General features: G+C 39.6%; 1 protein-coding gene across 1 annotated transcript in view; it reads left to right on the top strand.

Annotated features, from left to right (window-relative positions):
* The window catches only part of DCN (decorin), a 68,477-nt gene extending 44,813 nt beyond the window's left edge, over nt 1-23,664 (top strand). Inside the window, exons 6-8 of the mRNA XM_044277215.1 lie at nt 9,807-9,900; nt 20,602-20,740; nt 22,093-23,664. Of these exons, the coding sequence (XP_044133150.1) occupies nt 9,807-9,900; nt 20,602-20,740; nt 22,093-22,287 (428 nt within the window). The 3' untranslated portion in view covers nt 22,288-23,664. The remainder of the gene's footprint in view (nt 1-9,806; nt 9,901-20,601; nt 20,741-22,092) is intronic.
* Nucleotides 23,665-24,338: the final 674 nt, after the last annotated feature.

Below are 24,338 nucleotides of genomic sequence, written 5' to 3'. Positions count from 1 at the left end.
TACCACAGCATCCTGCAGCGGCATGTAATTCCATCCGGTTTGCGTTTAGTTGGACCATCATTTATGTTTCACACTTTTTTGTTATGTATATAATTCCACATGTGTTAATTCATAGTTTTGATGCTTTCAGTGTGAATCTACAATTTTCATAGTCATGAAAATAAAGAAAACTCTTTGAATGAGAAGGTGTGTCCAAACTTTTGGTCTGTACTGTATATATATATATATATATATATATATATGGCTTAGAGAAAATAGGACTGCACTCCAGAATAAAAGTGAAGGTTGCCATATTATGGGTGAATAAAAGCTCACTATTTTTATTTTCATTTCACTTTTATTCTGGAGTGCAGTCCTATTTTCTCTAAGCTGTACTATTGGGGTATTGCCGCTGCCCTTGTGGACATTGCACCCGTTCCTTGGTTGGTGCTCCCGCTGGACTTTTTTACAATATATATATATACATATACAGACGTGGACAAAATTGTTGGTACCCTTTGGTCAATGAAAGAAAAAGTCACAATGGTCACAGAAATAACTTTAATCTGACAAAAGTAATAATAAATTAAAATTCTATAAATGTTAACCAATGAAAGTCAGACATTGTTTTTCAACCATGCTTCAACAGAATTATGTAAAAAAATAAACTCATGAAACAGGCATGGACAAAAATGATGGTACCCCTAACTTAATATTTTGTTGCGCAACCTTTTGAGGCAATCACTGCAATCAAACGCTTCCTGTAACTGTCAATGAGACATCTGCACCTCTCAGCAGGTATTTTGGCCCACTCCTCATGAGCAAACTGCTCCAGTTGTGTCCGGTTTGAAGGGTGCCTTTTCCAGACTGCATGTTTCAGCTCCTTCCAAAGATGCTCAATAGGATTGAGGTCAGGGCTCATAGAAGGCCACTTTAGAATAGTCCAATTTTTTCCTCTTAGCCATTCTTGGGTGTTTTTAGCGGTGTGTTTTGGGTCATTGTCCTGTTGCAAGACCCATGACCTGCGACTGAGACCAAGCTTTCTGACACTGGCTAGTACATTTCTCTCTAGAATTCCTTGATAGTCTTGAGATTTCATTGTACCCTGCACAGATTCAAGACACCCTGTGCCAGACGCAGCAAAGCAGCCCCAGAACATAACAGAGCCTCCTCCATGTTTCACAGTAGGGACAGTGTTCTTTTCTTGATATGCTTCATTTTTTCGTCTGTGAACATACAGCTGATGTGCCTTGGCAAAAACTTCGATTTTTGTCTCATCTGTCCACAGGACATTCTCCCAGAAGCTTTGTGGCTTGTCAACATGTAGTTTGGCATATTCCAGTCTTGCTTTTTTATGATTCGTTTTCAACAATGGTGTCCTCCTTGGTCGTCTCCCATGTAGTCCACTTTGGCTCAAACAACGACGGATGGTGCGATCTGACACTGATGTTCCTTGAGCATGAAGTTCACCTTGAATCTCTTTAGAAGTCTTTCTAGGCTCTTTTGTTACCATTCGGATTATCCGTCTCTTAGATTTGTCATCAATTTTCCTCCTGCGGCCACGTCCAGGGAGGTTGGCTACAGTCCCATGGATCTTAAACTTATGAATAATATGTGCAACTGTACTCACAGGAACATCTAGTTGCTTGGAGATGGTCTTATAGCCTTTACCTTTAACATGCTTGTCTATAATTTTCTTTCTGATCTCTTGAGACAGCTCTTTCCTTTGCTTCCTCTGGTCCATGTCGAGTGTGGTACACACCATATCACCAAACAACACAGTGATTACCTGGAGCCATATATATAGGCCCAATGGCTGATTACAAGGTTGTAGACACCTGTGATGCTAATTAGTGGACACACCTTGAATTAACATGTCCCTTTGGTCACATTATGTTCTGTGTTTTCTAGGGGTACCATCATTTTTGTCCATGCCTGTTTCATGAGTTTATTTTTTTACATAATTCTGTTGAAGCATGGTTGAAAAACAATGTCTGACTTTCATTGGTTAACATTTATAGAATTTTAATTTATTATTACTTTTGTCAGATTAAAGTTATTTCTGTGACCATTGTGACTTTTTCTTTCATTGACCAAAGGGTACCAACAATTTTGTCCACGTCTGTATATATATATATATATATATATATATATATTATCCTGCAGTTGTTGTACTGGCCACAAACCCTAATAATAGGTGCTTATTACATGCAGGATTACAATCTATCTATCTATCACACATGATCCACCATTCAAAATAGGTGATACCATAGCTAACCTACTCCATCCTAACCTCTGCACTGGTCACACAGCATACCTACAAAACTCTCCAACAGAAGTCAATGAGGTCACCTCCTGTTCATTATGTGTGTGGCCCATGGTGTTTACTGTAATCTTATTGATTTTTTTGATTGGTTGACTAAAATAATAGATGGCGGAGGTGCAGTAGACATCGCTTATTTAGACTTTAGTAAGGCTTTTGATACCATCCCACATATAAGGCTTATTAATAAATTGCAGTCTTTGGGCTTGGACTCCCATATTGTTTAAAGGATTAGACAGTGGCTAAGGGACAGACAACAGAGGGTTGTAGTCAATGGAGTATATTCAGACCATGGTCTTGTTACCAGTGGGGTACCTCAGGGATCTGTTCTGGGACCCATATTGTTTAATATCTTTATCAGCGAAATTGTAAGGTGAAACAGAAGGCCTCAATGGTAAGGTGTGTCTTTTTACAGATGACACAAAGATTTGTAACAGGGTTGATGTTCCTGGAGGGATACACCAAATGGAAAAGGATTTAGGAAAACTAGAGGAATGATCAAAAATCTGGCAACTAAAATTTAATGTTGATAAGTGCAAGATAATGCCCCTGGGGCGTAAAAACCCAAGAGCAGAATATAAAATCTGTGATACAGTCCTAACCTCAGTATCTGAGGAAAGGGATTTAGGGGTCATTATTTCAGAAGACTTAAAGGTAGGCAGACAATGTCACAGAGCAGCAGGAAATGCTAGCAGAATTCTTGAGTGTATAGGGAGCGGCATTACCAGTAGAAAGAGGAAGGTGCTCATGCCGCTCTACAGAGCACTAGTGAGACCTCATTTCTGGAGACCATATCTCCAGAAGGATATTGATACTTTGGAGATCAGAGAAGAGCTACTAAACTAGTACATGGATTGCAGGATAAAACTTACCAGGAAAGATTAAAGGACCTTAACATGTATAGCTTGGAAGAAAGACGAGACAGAGGGGATATGATAGAAACTATTAAATACATAAAGGGAATCAACAAAGTAAAAGAGGAGAAAATATTTAAAAGAAGAAAAACAACTACAAGAGGACATAGTTTTAAATTAGAGGGGCAAAGGTTTAAAAGTAATATCAGGAAGTATTACTTTACTGAGAGAGTAGTGGATGCATGGAATAGCCTTCCTGCAGAAGTGGTAGCTGCAAATACAGTTAAGGAGTTCAAACATGCATGGGATAGACATAAGGCCATCCTTCGTATAAGATAGGGACAAGGGCTATTCATAGTATTCAGTATATTGGGCAGACTGAAGCAGTACGCATCCAGATTTATTCAAATGGCAATTATAGTCAATTATGGCCTTTATCAAGAAATCTGGTTCAGCTTTTGGTGAAAGAAAGGAGTGAGGTGGACATGCCTCATATTTGCTTGACAAAGGTCAATGCTTGAATTGCATTGAAGGGGTTATACCATGAATCATTTGTCACTAAGTGGTCTACCACAATAAATTTATCATATATTGATTGCATCATAATAAATGTGACAACGCATATGCCACTGGCTCTATAACCTTTTTATAACGGTTCATCCAAAAACAAGGCAGAGGCCTCAGAGACTCACTGCTACCTCAAAGAGAATATAGGATAGAGAGGTCTACTATCCAGTCCTATATCTCTTCATAGAAACTTCACACGCTGTCTGTGTAGATGTCCCTCACCGCAATCAATGCTGTACTCACTTGCAGAGGGTCGTAGCTCTCAGCTCAGCCCAGATGGAATAAATGGCTCTCCTGAGATATGTATATCATGCAGCAAATCGCTTTAAAGATAGAGGAAGATAGTGCAGACTGACAGGCAATGTTATAACCATAGGTTTTATTTCATACTTTCAAAGTATCCGAAATATAAAAGCATGTAAACAGCATTGCTAAAAACGCCCTCAGGGCAGTGCTGTGTACACACGTTTATAGTTTGGATTTTTTCTAATTGTTTCATACAGCTTGCCGGCAAATTCTGCATTACAGATTTTATTTTTTTTCTAAAAAACTGTTTCCATTTACCATTTGTAACTGGGCGTTAAAGTGTATTATACCCATGTTACTAAACGCTTTGTATGTTACTGCAATATACCATTCTGAGTTACAGCAAAAACATTTTACTTCAATAACGCCATTATTATTGAACACGTATGTTAACACAAGATAATGGCTAGTTACAGCAAAAGCATTTTACTGCAATAATGCCATTAATATACTGGCATTGCATATAAGTGTAAGATACCAATCAGTGTTACAACAAACACATTTTACTGCAATAACACTATTATACCCATTTTAGTGAATGTATTGTACTACTGCAAGATATCCTTCGGTTACAGCAAACACATTTTAATACAAAAACTGCCTTATTACCATTGTAAATTGTCAATACCAGTGTGCACTGTGTTGGTAGAAGGTGAGAGGGATTAAATATGCCCCGTCTTTAAATTATAGAAAAAACACTTACAATATTGTTATTATAGTTTAATTTTCTGTGTACCAAACTCATGTCATTTATAGTGTCATAATAAAATGTCAGAATGAAATAGTGGCAAACGAAAGACCCATGCCTCATCATCTGAGTGGTAGAATGTGGGTAGGACTACAAACAGCAGTAGCAGCACCAGACATCAGTTTTGTAGTAGTAGGCCACTTTTCTCCTTGGCTTCCGTTCAGCACCACATTATAATTGAAGACATAGAGGATGGCATTGTGGACTGGATAGCTCACTTCTCTCAGTCACAGCAGGATGATATGAAGTTATCTCTGAGTCTGACACCATGTGTTAGAGCCAGGGGTCAGAGTATTCTTCCTGCTCCTTCTCATTGCAGCCCCAGATAAACCTTTCAGTTACATCCTCTCTGTCTTTGCAGGTTTTGTAAAATTTACTTTAGTAAGACCGCAGAGCGCACCTGTCTTTGCTATTGTTATATTGTTACTTTTACGTGCATCTAGCATCCCTTTTTAGTCTCTATACCTATTCTGGTGTCTTCTGCTGCAAGGTCACTGCATAGCTGTGCTTGTTACACTCACTGTGTATGTTTTTTTTACTGATTCTTAAGCTGGTTCCTTGGGCCCTTTCAGAGCTATCAGACCTCCCTTTCACTTCATTTGGTCTAAGCACCAATTGAAACACTTCCTGTTTTACAGCTACTTTTATTGTTGAATATTCTACTTGGTCCCACAGTTGCTTCTGGTGGCCACAAGTAACACTGCAGGGATATAGAATTGCAGTGCAATAATTAATAAACAGTAGAGAGAAATGAATTTCCTGAAATTAATTTGGGGTCCAATTCTAATGAATTACTTGGCAGATTCCATTTGGGTACAAATAAATGTAAAAGTGCTTAGACTGCCATAAAAAGTTGTGTATTATACTCTGTTGTCTCCTAGTAGTGTATCCAAACTCTTACAAGCTCTTTATAACAAAGACAGCATTAGAAATTCCAAAGTGACAGAGTCATGACTATTAGCAAATGCATGTTTCTGGTGGTAGCAAACAGCCTGTTTAATAATACCTTGCAATGTCAGATTTTTTTTTATGGATTTGAAATTACAATACATTCCAAAAACGATGTCTAATTGGAGGCAGTTTATACACTCAGTAACACCACAAAAAATTGCTTATTCTGAACAATCCAAAATATTTCCATTATTGGGGGCAGATGCATGCTAATGTGTATATGCACACAGTAGTATCAGAAAGCAATGGTTGTTCTGAACAAGTGGTTCACAATTTATCCCTTTTTTGGCAGCAGCATAGTATGGAACCTGATGGACATGGCAAAAGATGTGCGACTGTGTAGCGGTAGTAGTAGCAGCAGTACTAGCCAAGTTGGAAGAGCACAGTATTGAACGTGATGGAAATGGCAAATGTGTGGCCGTGTATGGGTAGTTGTAGTGGCAGTAGTAATCATTATAGCAGCTGTACAATATGGAACCTGACAGAACCTGACAGATAGGAGATGTGAAACTATGTAGGTGTAGTATTATTGGCAGTAGTAGTAGTAGCTACAGCAGTACACTACGGAACATGATGGACAGGCACACAGCAGCAGTGGCATCATTAGGACGGTGATAAATAGCCACTGTCAGCAATGGCAGATCTATTTATTGGCATTAGCAAGAGGTGTATGAAAATTCTCACGAATCCATGCTTGATTCATTCATTTTCACAAAAATACAGTTTTGTCCGCTTTGACTTCTTGATACTACCTGCCATGTTGAATACTCTTTCTGACAGTACACTAGATGCTAGACAAGAGAGTGCACCGATTGTGGGTGGCTGGAACTAGCCCAGTTCACTTTCTCAGTTACAGACGACTTGGCACAGGTCTTTCATTGTCCATTACCTCGCCCATTGCCCACTGTTGTTTACCAAACAATTTATTGTGAAGACTATTTAACCGCCTCTGGACCGCGATCCTGCGTTAGGCGGTTGTCTCAGGCAGAGTGACGCATCGGCGAGTCATCTCGCGAGACGCGAGACTTCCTGTGAACGCGTGCACACAGGCTTGCGCCTTCACAGGCGCGTGTTCACAGGAACTGCAGGTAAGAGAGTGGATCTACAGCCTGCCAGTGGCGATCGTTCGCTGGCAGGCTGTAGATGCGATTTCTTTAACCCCTAACAGGTATATTAGACGCTGTTTTGATAACAGCGTCTAATATACCTGCTACCTGGTCCTCTGGTGGTCCCTTTTGCTTGGATCGACCACCAGAGGACACAGGCAGCTCTGTAATAAGTAGCACCAAGCACCACAATACAACCCCCCCGTCACTTATTAACCCCTAATTAACCCCTGATCACCCCATATAGACTCCCTGATCACCCCCCTGTCATTGATCACCCCATATAGACTCCCTGATCACCATTTAGACATTTTTTGGCACAAGTTAGCGGAAATTGATATATATATTTTTTTCTTACAAAGTCTCATATTCCACTAACTTGTGTCAAAAAATAAAATCTCACATGAACTCACCATACCCCTCACGGAATCCAAATGCGTAACAATTTTTAGACATTCATATTCCAGACTTCTTCTCTCGCTTTAGGGCCCCTAAAATGCCAAGGCAGTATAAATACCCCACATGTGACCCCATTTTGGAAAGAAGACACCCCAAGGTATTCGCTGAGGGGCATATTGAGTCCATGAAAGATTTAACTTTTTGTCCCAAGTAAGAGGAATATGAGACTTTGTGAGAAAAAAAAAATAGAAAATTTCCGCTAACTTGTGCACAAAAAAAAATCTTCTATGAACTCGCCATGCCCCTCATTGAATACCTTGGGGTGTCTTTTTTCCAAAATGGGGTCACATGTGGGGTATTTATACTGCCCTGGCATTTTAGGGGCCCTAAAGCGTGAGAAGAAGTCTGGAATCCAAATGTCTAAAAATGCCCTCCTAAAAGGAATTTCAGACCCTTTGCGCATGTAGGCTGCAAAAAAGTGTCACACATGTGGTATTGCCGTACTCAGGAGAAGTAGGGCAATGTATTTTGGGGTGTCATTTTACATATACCTATGCTGGGTGAGAGAAATATCTTGGTCAAATGCCAACTTTGTATAAAAAAATTGAAAAAGTTGTCTTTTGCTGAGATATTTTTCTCACCCAGCATGGTTATATGTAAAAAGACACCCCAAAACACATTGCCCAACTTCTCCTGAGTACGGCGATACCACATGTGTGACACTTTTTTGCAGCCTAGGTGGGCAAAGGGGACAAATTCCAAAGAGCACTTTTAGGATTTCACAGGGCATTTTTTACACATTTTGAGTTCAAACTACTTCTCACGCATTAGGGCCCCTAAAATGCCAGGGCAGTATAACTACCCCACAAGTGATCCCATTTTGGAAAGAAGACACCCCAAGGTATTCCGTGAGGGTAATGGCGAGTTCCTAGAATTTTAGATTTTTTGTCACAAGTTAGTGGAAAATGATGATTTTTTTTTCTTACAAAGTCTCATATTCCACTAACTTGTGACATAAACTAAAAAAAATCTAGTATAACTAGTATAACTACCCCACAAGTGACCCCATTTTGGAAAGAAGACACCCCAAGGTATTTCATGATGGGAGTAGTGAGTTCATGGAAGTTTTTATTTTTTGTCACAAGTTAGTGGAATATGAGACTTTGTAAGAAAAAAAAATCATCATTTTCCGCTAACTTGTGACAAAAAATAAAAAGTTCTATGAACTCACTATGCCCATCAGTGAATACCTTAGGGTGTCTACTTTCCGAAATGGGGTCATTTGTGGGGGTTTTTTACTGTCTGGGCATTGTAGAACCTCAGTAAACATCACAGGTGCTCAGAAAGTCAGAGCTGCTTTGAAAAGCGGAAATTCACATTTTTGTACCATAGTTTGTAAATGCTATAACTTTTACCCAAACCATTTTATTTTTACCCAAACATTTTTTTTATCAAAGATATGTAGAACAATGAATTTAGAGAAAAATTTATATATAGATGTAATTAAAAAAAAAAAAAAAGAATTACAACTGAAAGTGGAAAAATTTCATTTTTTTGCAAAAATTTCAGTAAATTTCGATTAATAACAAAAAAAAAATGTCAGCAGCAATGAAATACCACTAAATGAAAGCTCTATTAGTGAGAAGAAAAGGAGGTAAAATTAATTTGGGTGGTAAGTTGCATGACTGAGCAATAAACGGTGAAAGTAGTGTAGTGCAGAATTGTAAAAAGTGGTCTGGTCATTAAGGGTGTTTAAGCTAGGGGGGCTGAGGTGGTTAAACACTGAAAAGTCATGCTATATTGCTGGACAGAGACCACTACTATATAATAATGTCTCAAGCACAACAAATCAAGTCAGATACACTAGTATATGATAGATTTTGTTTTATTAAATGTGCACATTTTTTAAACAAGATTTGCAATTGGACAGGTAGAAGTGCGTTACCCAAAACAACATGTCAGGTACACTACCTTGTGATAGACAGAATTTTTATAATTAAAATTAAATGGCTGGTTGCACCAAAGTAGCACAAACAGTACTCTAACTAATCTGACCCTTGTTCCACCCCTAGCTAAAACCTCTTTACCAATAAATAAATAAAATCAATAACTCTACCTGCCTCAACTGTATATCCTATTGCATGCGCAGTTCAGTTGAAGAAAGAGATGAGGCATTATGGGCAAACCTAATGGCCATGGATCATGTCTTCATCCACAGGGCTCACTGCTGTACTGATATGTGCCATTTTGAGCAATTCACACAAATCAAATCTAAAAAAATTCAGCCTTATTTGAAAGCCAAATTTTGGGAACTTGTAAATGGATTTGATATGTTTACAAACGATTCACTAATCTCATTTATACAGTTTACAGAGGAAAGACACACAAGAAGGAGAGACATATTACTGGCACTGTAAAAGTCTTAAAGGGGAAGACCCAGCACAATATATTAATGTAATGTTATATAATTGTGATATATTTAAATGCTTCATTAAAACTAGCAGCATCTGTTGATAACACCTATCATTTAAATATGAATGTTTTGACCTAATTTGTACATTATTTTTTTTTAGGTTTGCCAACTTCTCTAACTGATCTTCACCTTGATGGAAACAAAATTGCCAAAGTTGATTCTGATAGTCTAAACGGATTGAACAATCTAGCCAAGTGAGTATGCAAAATTATATATTTAGGAAATGTAGAATAAAATTTGTACAACATCATAGAGACCAATAAGAGTACAGAGGAGTAGGAGGTTTCATCTTCACACAAAAAACATTTACCTGAACCAATGACTGTTACCCTTTTGTTAATACCATGAACGAATGGTGAAAACAATTTGCAACCAAAGTGTAGAACAATGTAATTGTAGGTAAGCTAGCCACAAATAACTCCAGTTAGAAATCCACTGTGCACAATATTTCCTTGTATTTGGCTTACGCTGCTCATGTCCACACTTCATGCAGGGGATGATGGTTCCAGTTTCATTCATGGGACAAGGACAAGGAAAATAATATATATATATATATATATATATATATATATATATATATATATCACAGAGTTATTTTAACACATTGGTTGGCTTAGTGACTAAGATTTCATGGGTTCCTCCACTTCATTCTGAACATTTTGACAGCACATAGGAGCTAAGAAAATTCATCTTTAATTTTGCTATTTTGACACACCAACTGATTTATCAGCTCAATCAACACTGTGATTGAGGGACATTTATTAAGCTACTTGCACCCCTATTGTGGCATAAAAAGGCTTAAATTATGGTGCCCACACCATATGTGTGCCATAAGTTGCAACTTTTTGAGGTTCTTGCCACTCTTGCAAACTAGCAAGAAAGGGGTGTGGCTTACTGGGTGGGGAGGGGCTTCATGTGGCCCGCCAGATTAACTATAGCTTAGTAAATGGCATAGATTATAGCTCCCGTCTGGCAGAAAATTGGATTTCTGGCACATGGAGGGCCAGAGATGAGATGCAGCTAATGTATTAAGAGGCATTTGCCTCTAAGTCAATTAGATGCATCAAGGCTGGTATATGGGAGCAACATTTTGCCAGAAGTAGGGGTAAAAACATTGATTTGCCTCATTTACCATTTTGTCTGTTACCTGCTTTGTTTGCGCAGAGAATACAATTGGAAAACTGATTGACTTTTGTCTCATAAATATGCAATAAGTGAATTTCAAACCAGGTGAATTCATTCATCATTGCATAGCTAGAGGAGAGCAAACATAGCTTATGCCTGCTGGGGCCAGGCTGCACAAAAAAGCTACTTTGAGTAGTAAGATATAGGGTGAAGGCAGCTGACTGGACCTATGCCCAAGGTGAAAAAAAACAACAAAAACTACGGCTCTAGGTGAATAAGCCAAAAAGCAAAGATATGGCAAATACAACTTTACCTCAAACCCATACTTCTCAACTTCTGAAAGCTTGCCTGTCAAGGCAGATAGGATACAAGATACACAGGAAATAAACAAACAAGTGTCTAGGCAAGAAGCTGGGGATAGAGGTCACCTCCTGACAAATCCCTACCAGCTCTCCCTAGACTTCTTTGCCCACGTTCAGACCCGGAAGATGGGAATAACGTGTCCTCGTGCCTAGGCTGAAGATTCCCTAGAATCCCTAAGATGGTGAAAGGGGGAAAGAGGCAGCCTGCTCCCTCAGGACCTGGAGGGGGCAGGCGTCTCTCTAACAGCCTAGACAGACAACCACAAGAAAACAAAACCAACTCATCTTTTACTGAGCAGGAACAGCAAATCCTTCCTTTCTTCCTCTGAGCCAGACAGCAGTTATAACCCGCACAGGACACTGGGAGTGGGCGTAATTTAAACTCAAACCAACAACCCCACCCAGTGCACCTGAAGGGAGGCGGATATAGCTCAATTCCAAAACAAAAACAAAAAGGCTACACACGCGCTGCTAACCTGGCAGACCTACATAGCCTGAGCAGGGCATGACATTGCCTCCTAGAAGTTGTGGCACATGCCAGAATCTTTTCTTCTATTGTCATGGGCTTTTTCAGTCTACTCTTCCTTTTTAAAAACATTTTCCCCCATTTGAACAGCAGCTCTCCATTCTGTCCCCGGGAGATTTATCAACTCTTCTGAAAGCTTGCCTCCCTGATGTTGTAGCACATGCCAGAATCTTTACTTCTATTGTCATGGGCTTTTTCAGGCTACACTGCCTTTTTAGAGACATTTTCCCCCATTTCAACAGCAGCCCTCCATGCTGTCACTGGAGATTTTCCATCTCTTCTGAGAGATCAGGAGGTCTCTCCTTTTTCTGGGAGCCTCCTGAATGTTTTAGGAGAGTTGGCAACCTAGCTTAAACTTCTCTGACAGACTATTGTCATTTCATCAGCCATGTTTTTTCTAGTGTATTATACAGCCAGGCTAGGAAAATGAGATACCTTAGTCTCTCAGTACACACCGATGTAGGAGTTTAAAGTGCCAATATTTGCTGTTTTTGCTTCTCTGTTGCTACTTCTACTGAGAGACTCTTCAGTTTAACCACTTTAACCCCGCTAGCTGAAACCCCCTTAATGACCAGAGCACTTTTTACACTTCTGCACTACACTACTTTCATCATTTATCGCTCGGTCATGCAACTTACCACCCAAATGAATTTGACCTCCTTTTCTTCTCACTAATAGAGCTTTCATTTGGTGGTATTTCATTGCTGCTGACATTTTTACTTTTTTGGTTATTAATCGAAATTTAACGATTTTCTTGCAAAAAAATGACATTTTTCACTTTCAGCTGTAAAATTTTGCAAAAAAAACGACATCCATATATAAATTTTTCGCTAAATTTATTGTTCTACATGTTTTTGATAAAAAAAATGTTTGGGCAAAAAAAAATGGTTTGGGTAAAAGTTATAGCGTTTACAAACTATGGTAAAAAAAAATTTGAATTTCCGCTTTTTGAAGTAGCTCTGAATTTTTGAGCACCTGTCATGTCTCCTGAGGTTCTACAATGCCCAAACAGTAGAAAAACCCCACAAATGACCCCATTTCGGAAAGTAGACATCCTAAGGTATTCGCTGATAGGCATAGTGAGTGAATAGAACTTTTTATTTTTTGTCACAAGTTAGCGGAAAATGATGATTTTTTTTTTTTCTTACAAAGTCTCATATTCCACTAACTTGCGACAAAAAATAAAAAATTCTAGGAGCTCGCCATGCCCCTCACGGAATACCTTGGGGTGTCTTCTTTCCAAAATGGGGTCACTTGTGGGGTAGTTATACTGCCCTGGCAATTTAGGGGCCCAAATGTGTGAGAAGAACTTTGCAATCAAAATGTGTAAAAAATGACCGGTGAAATCCGAAAGGTGCACTTTGGAATATGTGCCCCTTTGCCCACCTTGGCAGCAAAAAAGTGTGACACATCTGGTATCGCCGTACTCAGGAGAAGTTGGGGAATGTGTTTTGGGGTGTCAATTTACATATACCCATGCTGGGTGAGAGAAATATCTTGGCAAAAGACAACTTTTCCAATTTTTTTATACAAAGTTGGCATTTGACCAAGATATTTATCTCACCCAGCATAGGTATATGTAAAATGACACCCCAAAACACATTCCCCAACTTCTCCTGAGTACGGCGATACCAGATGTGTCACACTTTTTTGCAGCCAAGGTGGGCAAAGGGGCACACATACCAAAGTGCACCTTTCGGATTTCGCAGGCCATTTTTTACACATTTTGATTGCAAAGTACTTCTCACACATTTGGGCCCCTAAATTGCCAGGGCAGTATAACTATCCCACAAATGACCCCATTTTGGAAAGAAGACACCTCAAGGTATTCTGTGAGGGGCACGGCGAGTTCCTGGAATTTTTTATTTTTTGCCACAAGTTAGCGGAAAATGATGATATTTTTAATTTTTATTTTTTTCCTTACAAAGTCTCATATTCCACTAACTTGCGACAAAAAATAAAAAATTCTAGGAACTCGCCATGCCCCTCACGGAATACCTTGGGGTGTCTTCTTTCCAAAATGGGGTCACTTGTGGGGTAGTTATACTGCCCTGGCAATTTAGGGGCCCATATGTGTGAGAAGTACTTTGCAATCAAAATGTGTAAAAAATGGCCTGCGAAATCCAAAAGGTGCATTTTGGAATATGTGCCCCTTTGCCCACCTTGGCTGCAAAAAAGTGTCACACATCTGGTATCACTGTACTCAGGAGAAGTTGGGGAATGTGTTTTGGGGTGTCATTTTACATATACCTATGCTGGGTGAGAGAAATATCTTGGCAAAAGACAACTTTTCCAATTTTTTTATACAAAGTTGGCATTTGACCAAGATATTTATCTCACCCAGCATAGGTATATGTAAAATGACACCCCAAAACACATTCCCCAACTTCTCCTGAGTACGGCAATACCACATGTGTGACACTTTTTTGCAGCCTAGATGCGCAAAGCGGCCCAAATTCCTTTTAGGAGGGCATTTTTAGACATTTGGATCCCAGTCTTCTTCTCACGCTTTCGGGCCCCTAACATGCCAGGGCAGTATAAATACCCCACATGTGACCCCATTTTGGAAAGAAGACACCCCAAGGTATTCCGTGAGGGGCATGGCGAGTTCCTAGAATTTTTTATTTTTTGGCACAAGTTAGCGGAAATAGATTTTTTTTGTATTTTCTCACAAAGTCTCCCTTTCCGCTAACTTAGGACAAAAATTTCAATCTTTCATGGACTCAATATGCCCCTCACGGAATACCTTGGGGTGTCTTCTTTCCGAAAGGGGGTCACATGTGGGGTATTTATACTGCCCTGGCATTTTAGGGGCCCTAAAGCGTGAAAAGAAGTCTGGAATATAAATGTCTAAAAAATTTTACACATTTGGATTTCGTGAGGGGTATGGTGAGTTCATGTGAGATTTTATTTTTTGACACAAGTTAGTGGAATATGAGACTTAGTAAGAAAAAACAAAAACAAAAACAAAAAAAAATTCCGCTAACTTGTGCCCAAAAAAATGTCTGAACGGAGCCTTACAGGGGGTGATCAATGACAGGGGGGTGATCAGGGAGTTTATATGGGGTGATCACCCCCCTGTCATTGATCATCCCCCTGTAAGGCTCCATTCAGACGTCCGTATGATTTTTTACGGATCCACGGATACATGGATCGGATCCGCAAAACATATGCGGACATCTGAATGGAGCCTTACAGGGGGGTGATCAATGAAAGAGGGGTGATTACCCATATAGACTCCCTGATCACCTCCGTCATTGATCACCCCCCTGTAAGGCTCCATTCAGACGTCCGTATGATTTTTTACGGATCCACGGATACATGGATCGGATCCGCAAAACACATGCGGTCGTCTGAATTGAGCCTTACAGGGGGGTGATCAATGACGGAGGTGATCAGGGAGTCTATATGGGTGATCACCCCCTTGTCATTGATCACCCCCTTGTAAGGCCCTCCATTCAGACATCCGCATGTGTTTTGCGGATCTGATCCATGTATCAGTGGATCCGTAAAAATCATACGGACGTCTGAATGGAGCCTTACAGGGGGGTGATCAATGACGGAGGTGATCAGGGAGTCTATATGAGTGATCACCCCTCTGTCATTGATTACCCCCCTGTAAGGCTCCATTCAGACGTCCGCATGTGTTTTGCGGATCCGATCCATGTATCAGTGGATCCGTAAAAATCATACGGACGTCTGAATGGAGCCTTACGGGGGGGTGATCAATGACAGGGTGGTGATCAATGACAGGGAAGTGATCAGGAAGTCTATATGCGTGATCATCCCCTTGTCATTAATCACCCCCCTGTAAAGCTCCATTCAGACTTCCGCATGTGTTCTGCGGATCCGATCCATGTATCAGTGGATCCTTAAAAATCATACGGACGTCTGAATGGAGCCTTACAGGGGGGTGATCAATGACAGGGGGGTGATCAGGGAGTCTATATGGGGTGATCAGTGGTTCATAAGGGGTTAATAAGTGACAGGGGGGGGTGTAGTGTAGTGTAGTGTTTTGTGGTACTTTACACAGCTACCTGTGTCCTCTGGTGGTCGATCCAAACAAAAGGGACCACCAGAGGACCAGGTAGCAGGTATATTAGACGCTGTTATCAAAACAGCGTCTAATATACCTGTTAGGGGTTAAAAAAATCACATCTCCAGCCTGCCAGCGAGCGATCGCCGCTGGCAGGCTGGAGATCCACTCGCTTACCTTCCGTTCCTGTGAGCGCGCGCGCCTGTGTGCGCGCGTTCACAGGAAATCTCGCGTCTCGCGAGATGACGCGTATATGCGTCGCTGTGCGCAGCGCTGCCACCTCCGGACCGCACATCTGCGTTAGGCGGTCCGGAGCAAGGAGCAGATATAACAAAAAATATTTTTTGCTGCTTTAGGTAAAGGTAGTGTTGGTGCCCCTTCCTCCCAGTGTCCAACACAGACTCACGCCATGTCTGCCACCTCCACTACAGTATATAAACCTCTGGCTTCCACCTCCCCTATCCACACCCCTCCTGTTGACTAAACATTGTACAGGAGAATCAGCATATATGGCTGCTACAGTTCTCTATGTAGACATGTTGCAAACTTGGACTTGCCCTTTTCAGTGGACTCTCCCAGTTCAGAGCAGGAAATCTCACTACTTTGTGTGGAGCCAGCTTCAGCTGAAAGCCAAATCCTAAAGCCAGTCCTAAAGACATTATTCTCCAGTCTCAAACAACCACTTTAACTAATTAGAGTCAGCTAAAATAGACCTTTTTGAATATAATTCTATAATATTTTTATTTTATTTTATAAGCCACAACTACATTTAATTTTTTTTATTCAAAATGTATACTTTACAATAATATAACTATCACTCTATTTTTACCCATACATACATTTACACAATGAAATAGGTATGCATTCCAAAATCTTAAAATTTTCACATTTTAACAGATAGCGTTTTCTCTAATTATTTGATTCCACCCTCCCATTTACGATTATAGTGCCCACCAAACATGTACCTATAACCGGATCCCACTACTTCCTCATTTGTGTACACTCTGTTGAGGCTTCTAGACTATATTTTCCAAAAGAGTTTCTGAAAATTTTTGTGAGATAAGGTAAAGTTAGATAATTCTATTAAGGCATCCTTCACACATACGGTAGTTTTTTTTCATCGTTGTTTTCCATATGCCTTTTGGGTGGCTCTACATTTTTTGCATCCATTTTAGTCACATGTTTCAAGTCCTATAAAGGTGCATTAAAAAGGCCAGTGGCCTCAAAACACACAAAAAGAGAGAACAATGCCACAAAATGACACAGTTTGTAGTGCATTTTATATTTCCTATTGACTTTCAGTTATCAGGCCTCAGCATTTCTTTAAAAAAGTAAATTCCATGAAAATGTTGCAGGAAGGATAAAAAATGTTTGATGCCACCATATTGCTCTCTTAGCAGAACAAAAGTGTTATCTCTACAGATAAGAATCATAAAAATGTATTCATCTTATTAAGCAGAGTTATCCACCTGCAATGGGGTGCCCCAGAAGCTGAGTACACCCCTATTGCGGCTTCATTCATAGGGCCGGACATCTCGACCGACCCTGACAATTTTGTGCCTGTGCTAATGCTTCAGTAGCGGTGCAAGCGCATATGCTCTGCTTACATGGCTGGAGAATTGACTGTGATTGTGCCGCTACCCAAAAGTGTAGTAAGAACAGCCGCATAGGCGCAAGCTTGTCAGGTCAAGCCGAGATGTCCAGCCCTGTCAATCAAGCAGCAGGGTGAATGTCCTCAGCCTCAGGGACACCCCATTGCAGATGCAGAATTCTGCTTGATGAGTCAAATTGATTCTTATGAATTGATTTGCTCATTTTTAATTATCTTCCACTAATCTTCCATCTTTTCTTCCTGTATAAATTATTATAATCCCATACTTCATAACTCATGCTTTTCAGAAATACTTAAGCCAATATACGTCTAAGAAATAAAATGTATTATCATAAACATACGATGTGCACTTGATAGAAGATTAAACCATTTGACATCAATTTAAGATGATATTGTAGATTAAAGTTGCTGTGTTGAAACACGTGCAAACCCTAGGGGCAGTAATACTTGGATAACAAGCACCAACATACAGTGCACAGTCAAAATACTTCATGTGTTCTCAGATAACACATTCCAGACTTGCACAAAAATGTGCTGGGTTTTCACTAGAAGCATAAGAGGCACTTAAAATATACTGCATACTTTGGGGAAGATACAAAGGCAGTAAAAAGTTAAAGAGCATATTAATAGTGTTTGGCACCTATATCATAACATATTTAGATATAAAAATTTAAATGTAGTATGTTTTTTAAATTATAAAACATATCTGGGTGGTTACTATATTTTAGAGTTTGCACACTGTAAGGCTGGTTTCACACGGGCGTGACGGATTTGATCCGGATGCGTTCAGGGTGCTTTCAGTGAAAATGCTGCGATTTTGGCACTAAAACAAGTCAGTTTTGTCTGCGATTGCGTTTAGTTGTCCAGTTTTTTGCACGCGAGCGCAATGCGTTTTGATGCGTTTTTCACGCGCATGATAAAAAACGGAATGTTTACAAACAGCATCTCTTAGCAACCATCAGTGAAAAACGCATAATATAGAACATGCTGCGATTTTCACGCAACGCAGAACTGATGCGTGAAAAACAACGCTCATGTGCACAGACCCATAGAAATGAATTGGTCAGGATTCAGTGTGGGTGCAATGCGTTCACGTCACGCATTGCACCCGCGTGGAAATCACGCTCGTGTGAAAGGGACCTAATCTATACTTCCCGTGGTCTAATAACCTAATAAAACATAGTAGAACCACAGAAAGACAGGGTATTGCAATAACAGCCTCCAGAAACCGGCATCCTACTGGTATTGCATAATTCTTTGTTTTATTGGATTACATTGCAGAGAAAGAATATAAATTATTTCTTAGAGAGCAATTTCCCTTTACTGTAATGACATGTGTTATATATGTCTGGTAGAAATTATAGTGTGGAGAATCATAATAAAATATTTCATATGTTTTGCATAAAACTTTGGGGAATTGGATAAAAAAATTGACACTGGGTATGAATCAGCTCTTTCTGTATCCTAGACCTCCTTGGATGAAATTACCACGATCCACCTATCCTATAAACCAGTGATGCTGCCATTATTCCTACCAGTACTTTAGCCACCAGAGCTTTAGACGTTAGCCTTAACGGTCATTTTGATATATGGGATGTATGGATTATGGTGGCTGGAGGTAGGGCTAAAAGCCACATTGCTGTGTGTGGTGACATATTTTACCCTTTTTTTATTTTGTCTTCATTTTTTCATTTTAGACTTGGTCCCCAAAAGTTCATAAAAGACTTTTCGGGAGACAGTTAACTTTTTTTTATTGTTGATTTCTCCTGTAATTAGGGATGGCATAGTTGTCCCATTTACAAGTGGAATACAGCCCCCAGAGAGGTTGCACATCACTGGAGAGTTTATCTGGGTTTACCAAGACATAGCAACTCACACAGACTCACAGCCCCCGAGAATCACATGACCACTGGGACTGGGGCATTGCTGTCTCCTTATCTCTACACACACTACTCACTGAACACTGTGTATAGATTGATGGGGAAGGCAGGGATGGTCAAAAATGGTCCCTGTCTCCTCTATTGGGAGGCCAGCTATCACTGCAGACTCTGATCATGCAGCTGCGGTCTCTGCACTGACGTTTTAAAATGTCTGTGCAGGGATATGTGCTGGCTGCTTGGATGTATATAGTCAATGGGTAGTTAGCAAGAGGTTAAGTGTCTAGTTTTCTCTGGTTATTTTTCTGTGGTGATACTTTGGTCCGTGGTTGAACAGAGAGTCAGACAGCCAGCTCCCTTCAAGAATGTCACGACACAGAGAGAAGGGAAGAAGCCCCCATCTCTGAACTGGAATAAATGTGGAGATCAAGCTGCCAAAATTAAGATAGGAGTTCTTAAATAGGACGATTACAAGAAAACTTGTCACCTAATATACCGACATGTCTGTTTTAGTAACTACTTGCATTCACCATATAATAATTCTGAAGCCCCTATTCTCAAAAATCTATGTTGTGCGATTACTTTATTATTAATGCTACAATTTATGATATAATTATTAGTTTGCAATGAAGGTCCAGATGGATGTTATCAGTTGGGGGAGTCTCCCGAACAGTCTGACACTATCTAGTCTCCTGCACAGTTTGACACTATCCAGTCTCCCGAACAGTCTGACACTATCCAGTCTCCCGAACAGTCTGACACTATCCAATCTCCTGTACAGTCTGACACTATCCAGTCAGTGCTGCCAGTGTCAGACTGTGCAGGGACATACCCCTAATATTATCGGTGTTTCCATAGGCAACTGATAAAGCGTATTAGATATAAGAAATTAAGGCACTAGTACAGACTGTCTCTTCCAAAGAATGATAAGAGGTTTAATCATACTCACGTTTAATAAAAATTAGTCAGTGTTGGGTGTTCCTGGACGAAGGCAAAAGACCTATAAGGTTAAGCTTCAGATACTTGTATTTTCCATGTTGATTTTATATGGGAAGGGTATGTGCTGAGTCTGACCCTTCTTGTCTGTTTAAATCTCCCATTTGGAGTTAGTGCACACAAATTATAGTCCTTACAGAAACTAATGTGCTCTAACTATTAGAGATGTGCCAGATGTCAAGCTTGTAGCCAATCGCTGGGTGAAGCGGTGACCTGTTCATGGTGTAAGGGGGAGCGGAAGGTTTCCTATGGTGACCAGGTTATCTATGAATCGAGCTTTATATGACAATACCAATATTTATATTTTGTTTGTATTTTTCTCTGTTTAAACATATTATTGTAACATATATTATTCCTGCAGGTTGGGTTTGAGCTATAACACTATAATAAATGTTGAAAATGGATCCGTTGCCAATGTTCCTCATTTAAGAGAGTTACACTTAGACCATAACAGCCTTACTCAGGTACCTGCTGGACTCAATGAACACAAGTACATCCAGGTAAAGTATCCATTATAAACTATATCATGTATTAGCAAATCTGGAACTCTGACTGTGAAACTATAACTCCCAGCATGCACACTTGCTCAGCTGTTCTTGGTATAGAGAATACTGAGAGTTGTTATTTCACAACAGCTGGAGTGCTGGAGGTCGCTGAACCTGAACTATATCATTAAAAGAAAACAAATTAAACTGCACAGTAATAATGAGAGGAATTATTGCAGGATGCTAATTCCCCTTAGGCAGGCACACTGCTCATTGTACTCATTCAGTTACAGACTGACCAGTTTATTAATGGTTGGTGACCCAACTATCAAAAGTCTAATGTACAATACACCTTCCTGACATATTTTGCTAGCTTGTAGCATCACCAGGGGTAGAAAGACTAATAGTCTAAAAAATCCAATGGCACACGGAACTCAACTCTATGATCACCATCCTTTTTGACCAAATGAGCAAATAGACAGCACTTCAGTAGATTAGTAAATTTTCTTCACCAAAGATAAGAGATGCAATCTTCTTCTCCTCCTAGGTGCTTTTCTCAATCTTGCTAAATGTATCTCTTTGGAAAATATACTAGATAAATTGAAAAATAGAAGCAAACTTTGTTCCTGTCATCATTACCTATGAATTCGAGGCACCCTTACTAATGTATATTAAAGGGGTTGAGCACCTTTGGGGGGTGGCAAACTATTCCCTCTTTGGCAGACCTGCGAATGGAAGTATACTTACTTGCTTCCCGACGTTGGCTCCTCGTCTTCCCAACCTCAGCTTCTCTGCTCAGCTCCCAGGATGTAAACTACCATTTTGACACTGCTGCAGCCAATCGCTGGAGGCAGCAGTGACCTGTTCGTGGCATAAGGTGGGAAGGTCACTGATGTGGCCAAAAAATTTATACCACTGCAGCCAAATGGAAGTTAGTATCCAGCGAGCCGAGTGAAGAACCGAGGTCGGGAAGAGAAGGAGCCAGCATCAGGTAGCAGGTAAGTATGCTTCCCTTCACAGGTCTGCCAAAAGGAAGGGGGGGCCCCTCAAAGGTGCACAACCTATTTAAGGAAATGTCATTATCCTTAAGGTGTATTTACACGCTTAGATCAAGCAGGCAATTAAATGGTGGTCTATAGGGCTCTAAGGGCCACTATGGGGAGCTTGCGTGCCTCATAGTTGCATTTATGTATGTTTAAATGAATACCACATGCATATTATACTATACTATTAATATATAAATGTTATACTATTATTATATAATCAACTATATATAGCTGATTATTTTTATCAAGTCATATAGTAAGAAAGTCTTCTTAATGTCGATTATGACTACTTTTACTAACATCGGGATTGGGATTTTGCAGGTTGTCTATCTTCACAATAACAAAATTGCTGCTGTTTCAACTAATGCATTTTGTCCTGTTGGATACAACACAAAGAAGGCTTCATATACAGGAATCAGCCTCTTTAGCAATCCTGTCCAGTACTGGGAAATCCAACCAGCCACCTTCAGATGTGTTTATGAACGCTCTGCTATTCAGATTGGAAACTACAAGTAAACATGCCAGCTATTACTTTGTCAAATAAAGTCCTTTTTTTTTTCTTTTTTTTTTTTTTTTTCGAAAGCCCTAGCAACTAGTAAAAATGCAAATATTGGAATATGTCCCAAAATATATTTTGTTCCTATATTTTATGAAAATATGGCTTCTCAATTTGGAAGAGGGTTGCAAGTGATGTATGTCATGTATCATCATGAATGTAATCTATTTTCCATGAAACCTGGGGATTCTATTATTGTAATGTATTTAGCAGTTTGCTAACTTAGTATGTTATACTGAGGAATATGTACGTGCTGGTAAACCATGAATTAATTTTTTTGCTTAAGAAGAACAAATTAAATTGATTTTTTTTTTTACATTTAGAATATTTTGTAGAGTATGTTATCCTACCAAGACTGAACTTGTGAGTGCAAGTCACAAATATGGATAAAAGTGTCTCCAAGTCTTTAGAGCAGGACAGCAGAAAAATGTGCCACTCTCAGCTGTGCTAAATAGAGTATCAGACTCATAGGTAAAAGGAACATGTATGCAAGCTATTTCCATGCCTAGTTAACAGCTATTATGAGGTTATTTAGTGTATGCATTTGCACCTACTAGTTTATAATTTTTAAGGTATTTTACCAATGTAATAAATGTACAAAAACTGTCCTGGTGACAAGTTCCCTTTAAGAAAAGGCTGGAATGTTATTTCATAGCATACTGCGACTGGTTAAAATGTCCAGTGATGAACAACCCTTATCAATTGTCTTTATGCCGCTCATCTCAACATTTTCTCCTACCGTTTCTGTCTTATTGATATTTCATTGTCCAAGATTTTTAATGAATAAATGACAGCAAAAAATAAAGAAAACACACTGATATATTCATGCATATATCCCTTTTGTATCTGTAATATTAAAACCAATTTGTTAATTTTCCAAAGCAAACGTTGAAGGTACTTTTCTATAGTATACTGAGAATATAAACTTGCTATTTGTTGGTCTCAATAATATTGTAGTCTAGTAGGCATATGTTTGGCTTTTCAGTTAAAACTCCAGTAGGAGTATGCATCAACATAAATCAGAACTAATTTTACTATGCAAAATAAAAAATGTGCTGGACCACTGCCATCTGTTTTGAAGCACCACATGGTACAGTATGCTTGGACTGGAAATAATCAAAGTGCATACTAAATCTGCAAACTACTTGGATGTTTTACTGGTTTGAAGTGTTTATTAATGTTTTAAGCAGTTACAGTAAATAGCAGATACACTCCGTTGTCAGACATATGTGAGCTACAGTACATACAATATTTTGGCTGAGACATGATTGGTTTAAATATGAAATTATTTGTAAAGTGCATTAAAATGTCAGAGAGCTGAATAACTTTGAATTTTATAACTTATATGTGTCATGTCTTATTTTGATACAGTTCATATATTATTATTTGCAGCATAAAATATGCACAGTATCTACTGTAGTACAAAATATCTACTTCATATTAGCAGTGTAAGGCTACTTTCACACTTTCAGTAGCCTTTTCCAGCAGGCTGTTCCGGTGGGGAAACAGCCTGCCAGATCCGTGCTGCAGCTAGTCCGCTCTGGCTCCATTCACTATAATGGGGGTGGGCCAGAGGTCCGACTACAGCACGGCAAGCAAGCCTATAGGCGGCCGGACATAAACCACAGTGTGCTGTAGTTTTATTCTCGCCGCCTCTATGCAAGTTTGCTGGGCTCCGGCGGGACCTACGGCCCACTCCCATTATAGTGAATGAGGCTGGAGCGGACTTCTGGCGGCACGGTGGACTAGCAGTAGCACAGATCTTGCAGGCTGTTTCCCTGCCAGAACAGCCTGCCGGAAAAGGCTACCGCTAGTGTAAAAGTAGCCTAAGTATATGTACTGCTTTAAAATCGGAAGACTAGGTATGAGTATCTATCTATCTATCTATCTATCTATCTATCTATCTATCATATATTTCACAAACGGAATCTGACAGCAGTTTTCATCATGCAAAACTACTGAGTGAAGGCTGGTGAGACCAGGGTAAACATACCATATAGTGTGAAAATGA

Source organism: Bufo gargarizans, chromosome 2 (genome assembly GCF_014858855.1).
Source record: "Bufo gargarizans isolate SCDJY-AF-19 chromosome 2, ASM1485885v1, whole genome shotgun sequence".
NCBI classification, from domain to species: domain Eukaryota; kingdom Metazoa; phylum Chordata; class Amphibia; order Anura; family Bufonidae; genus Bufo; species Bufo gargarizans.
The sequence above is the reverse complement of the archived record's forward strand: the minus strand, read 5'-3'. Positions and strand labels throughout refer to the sequence as shown.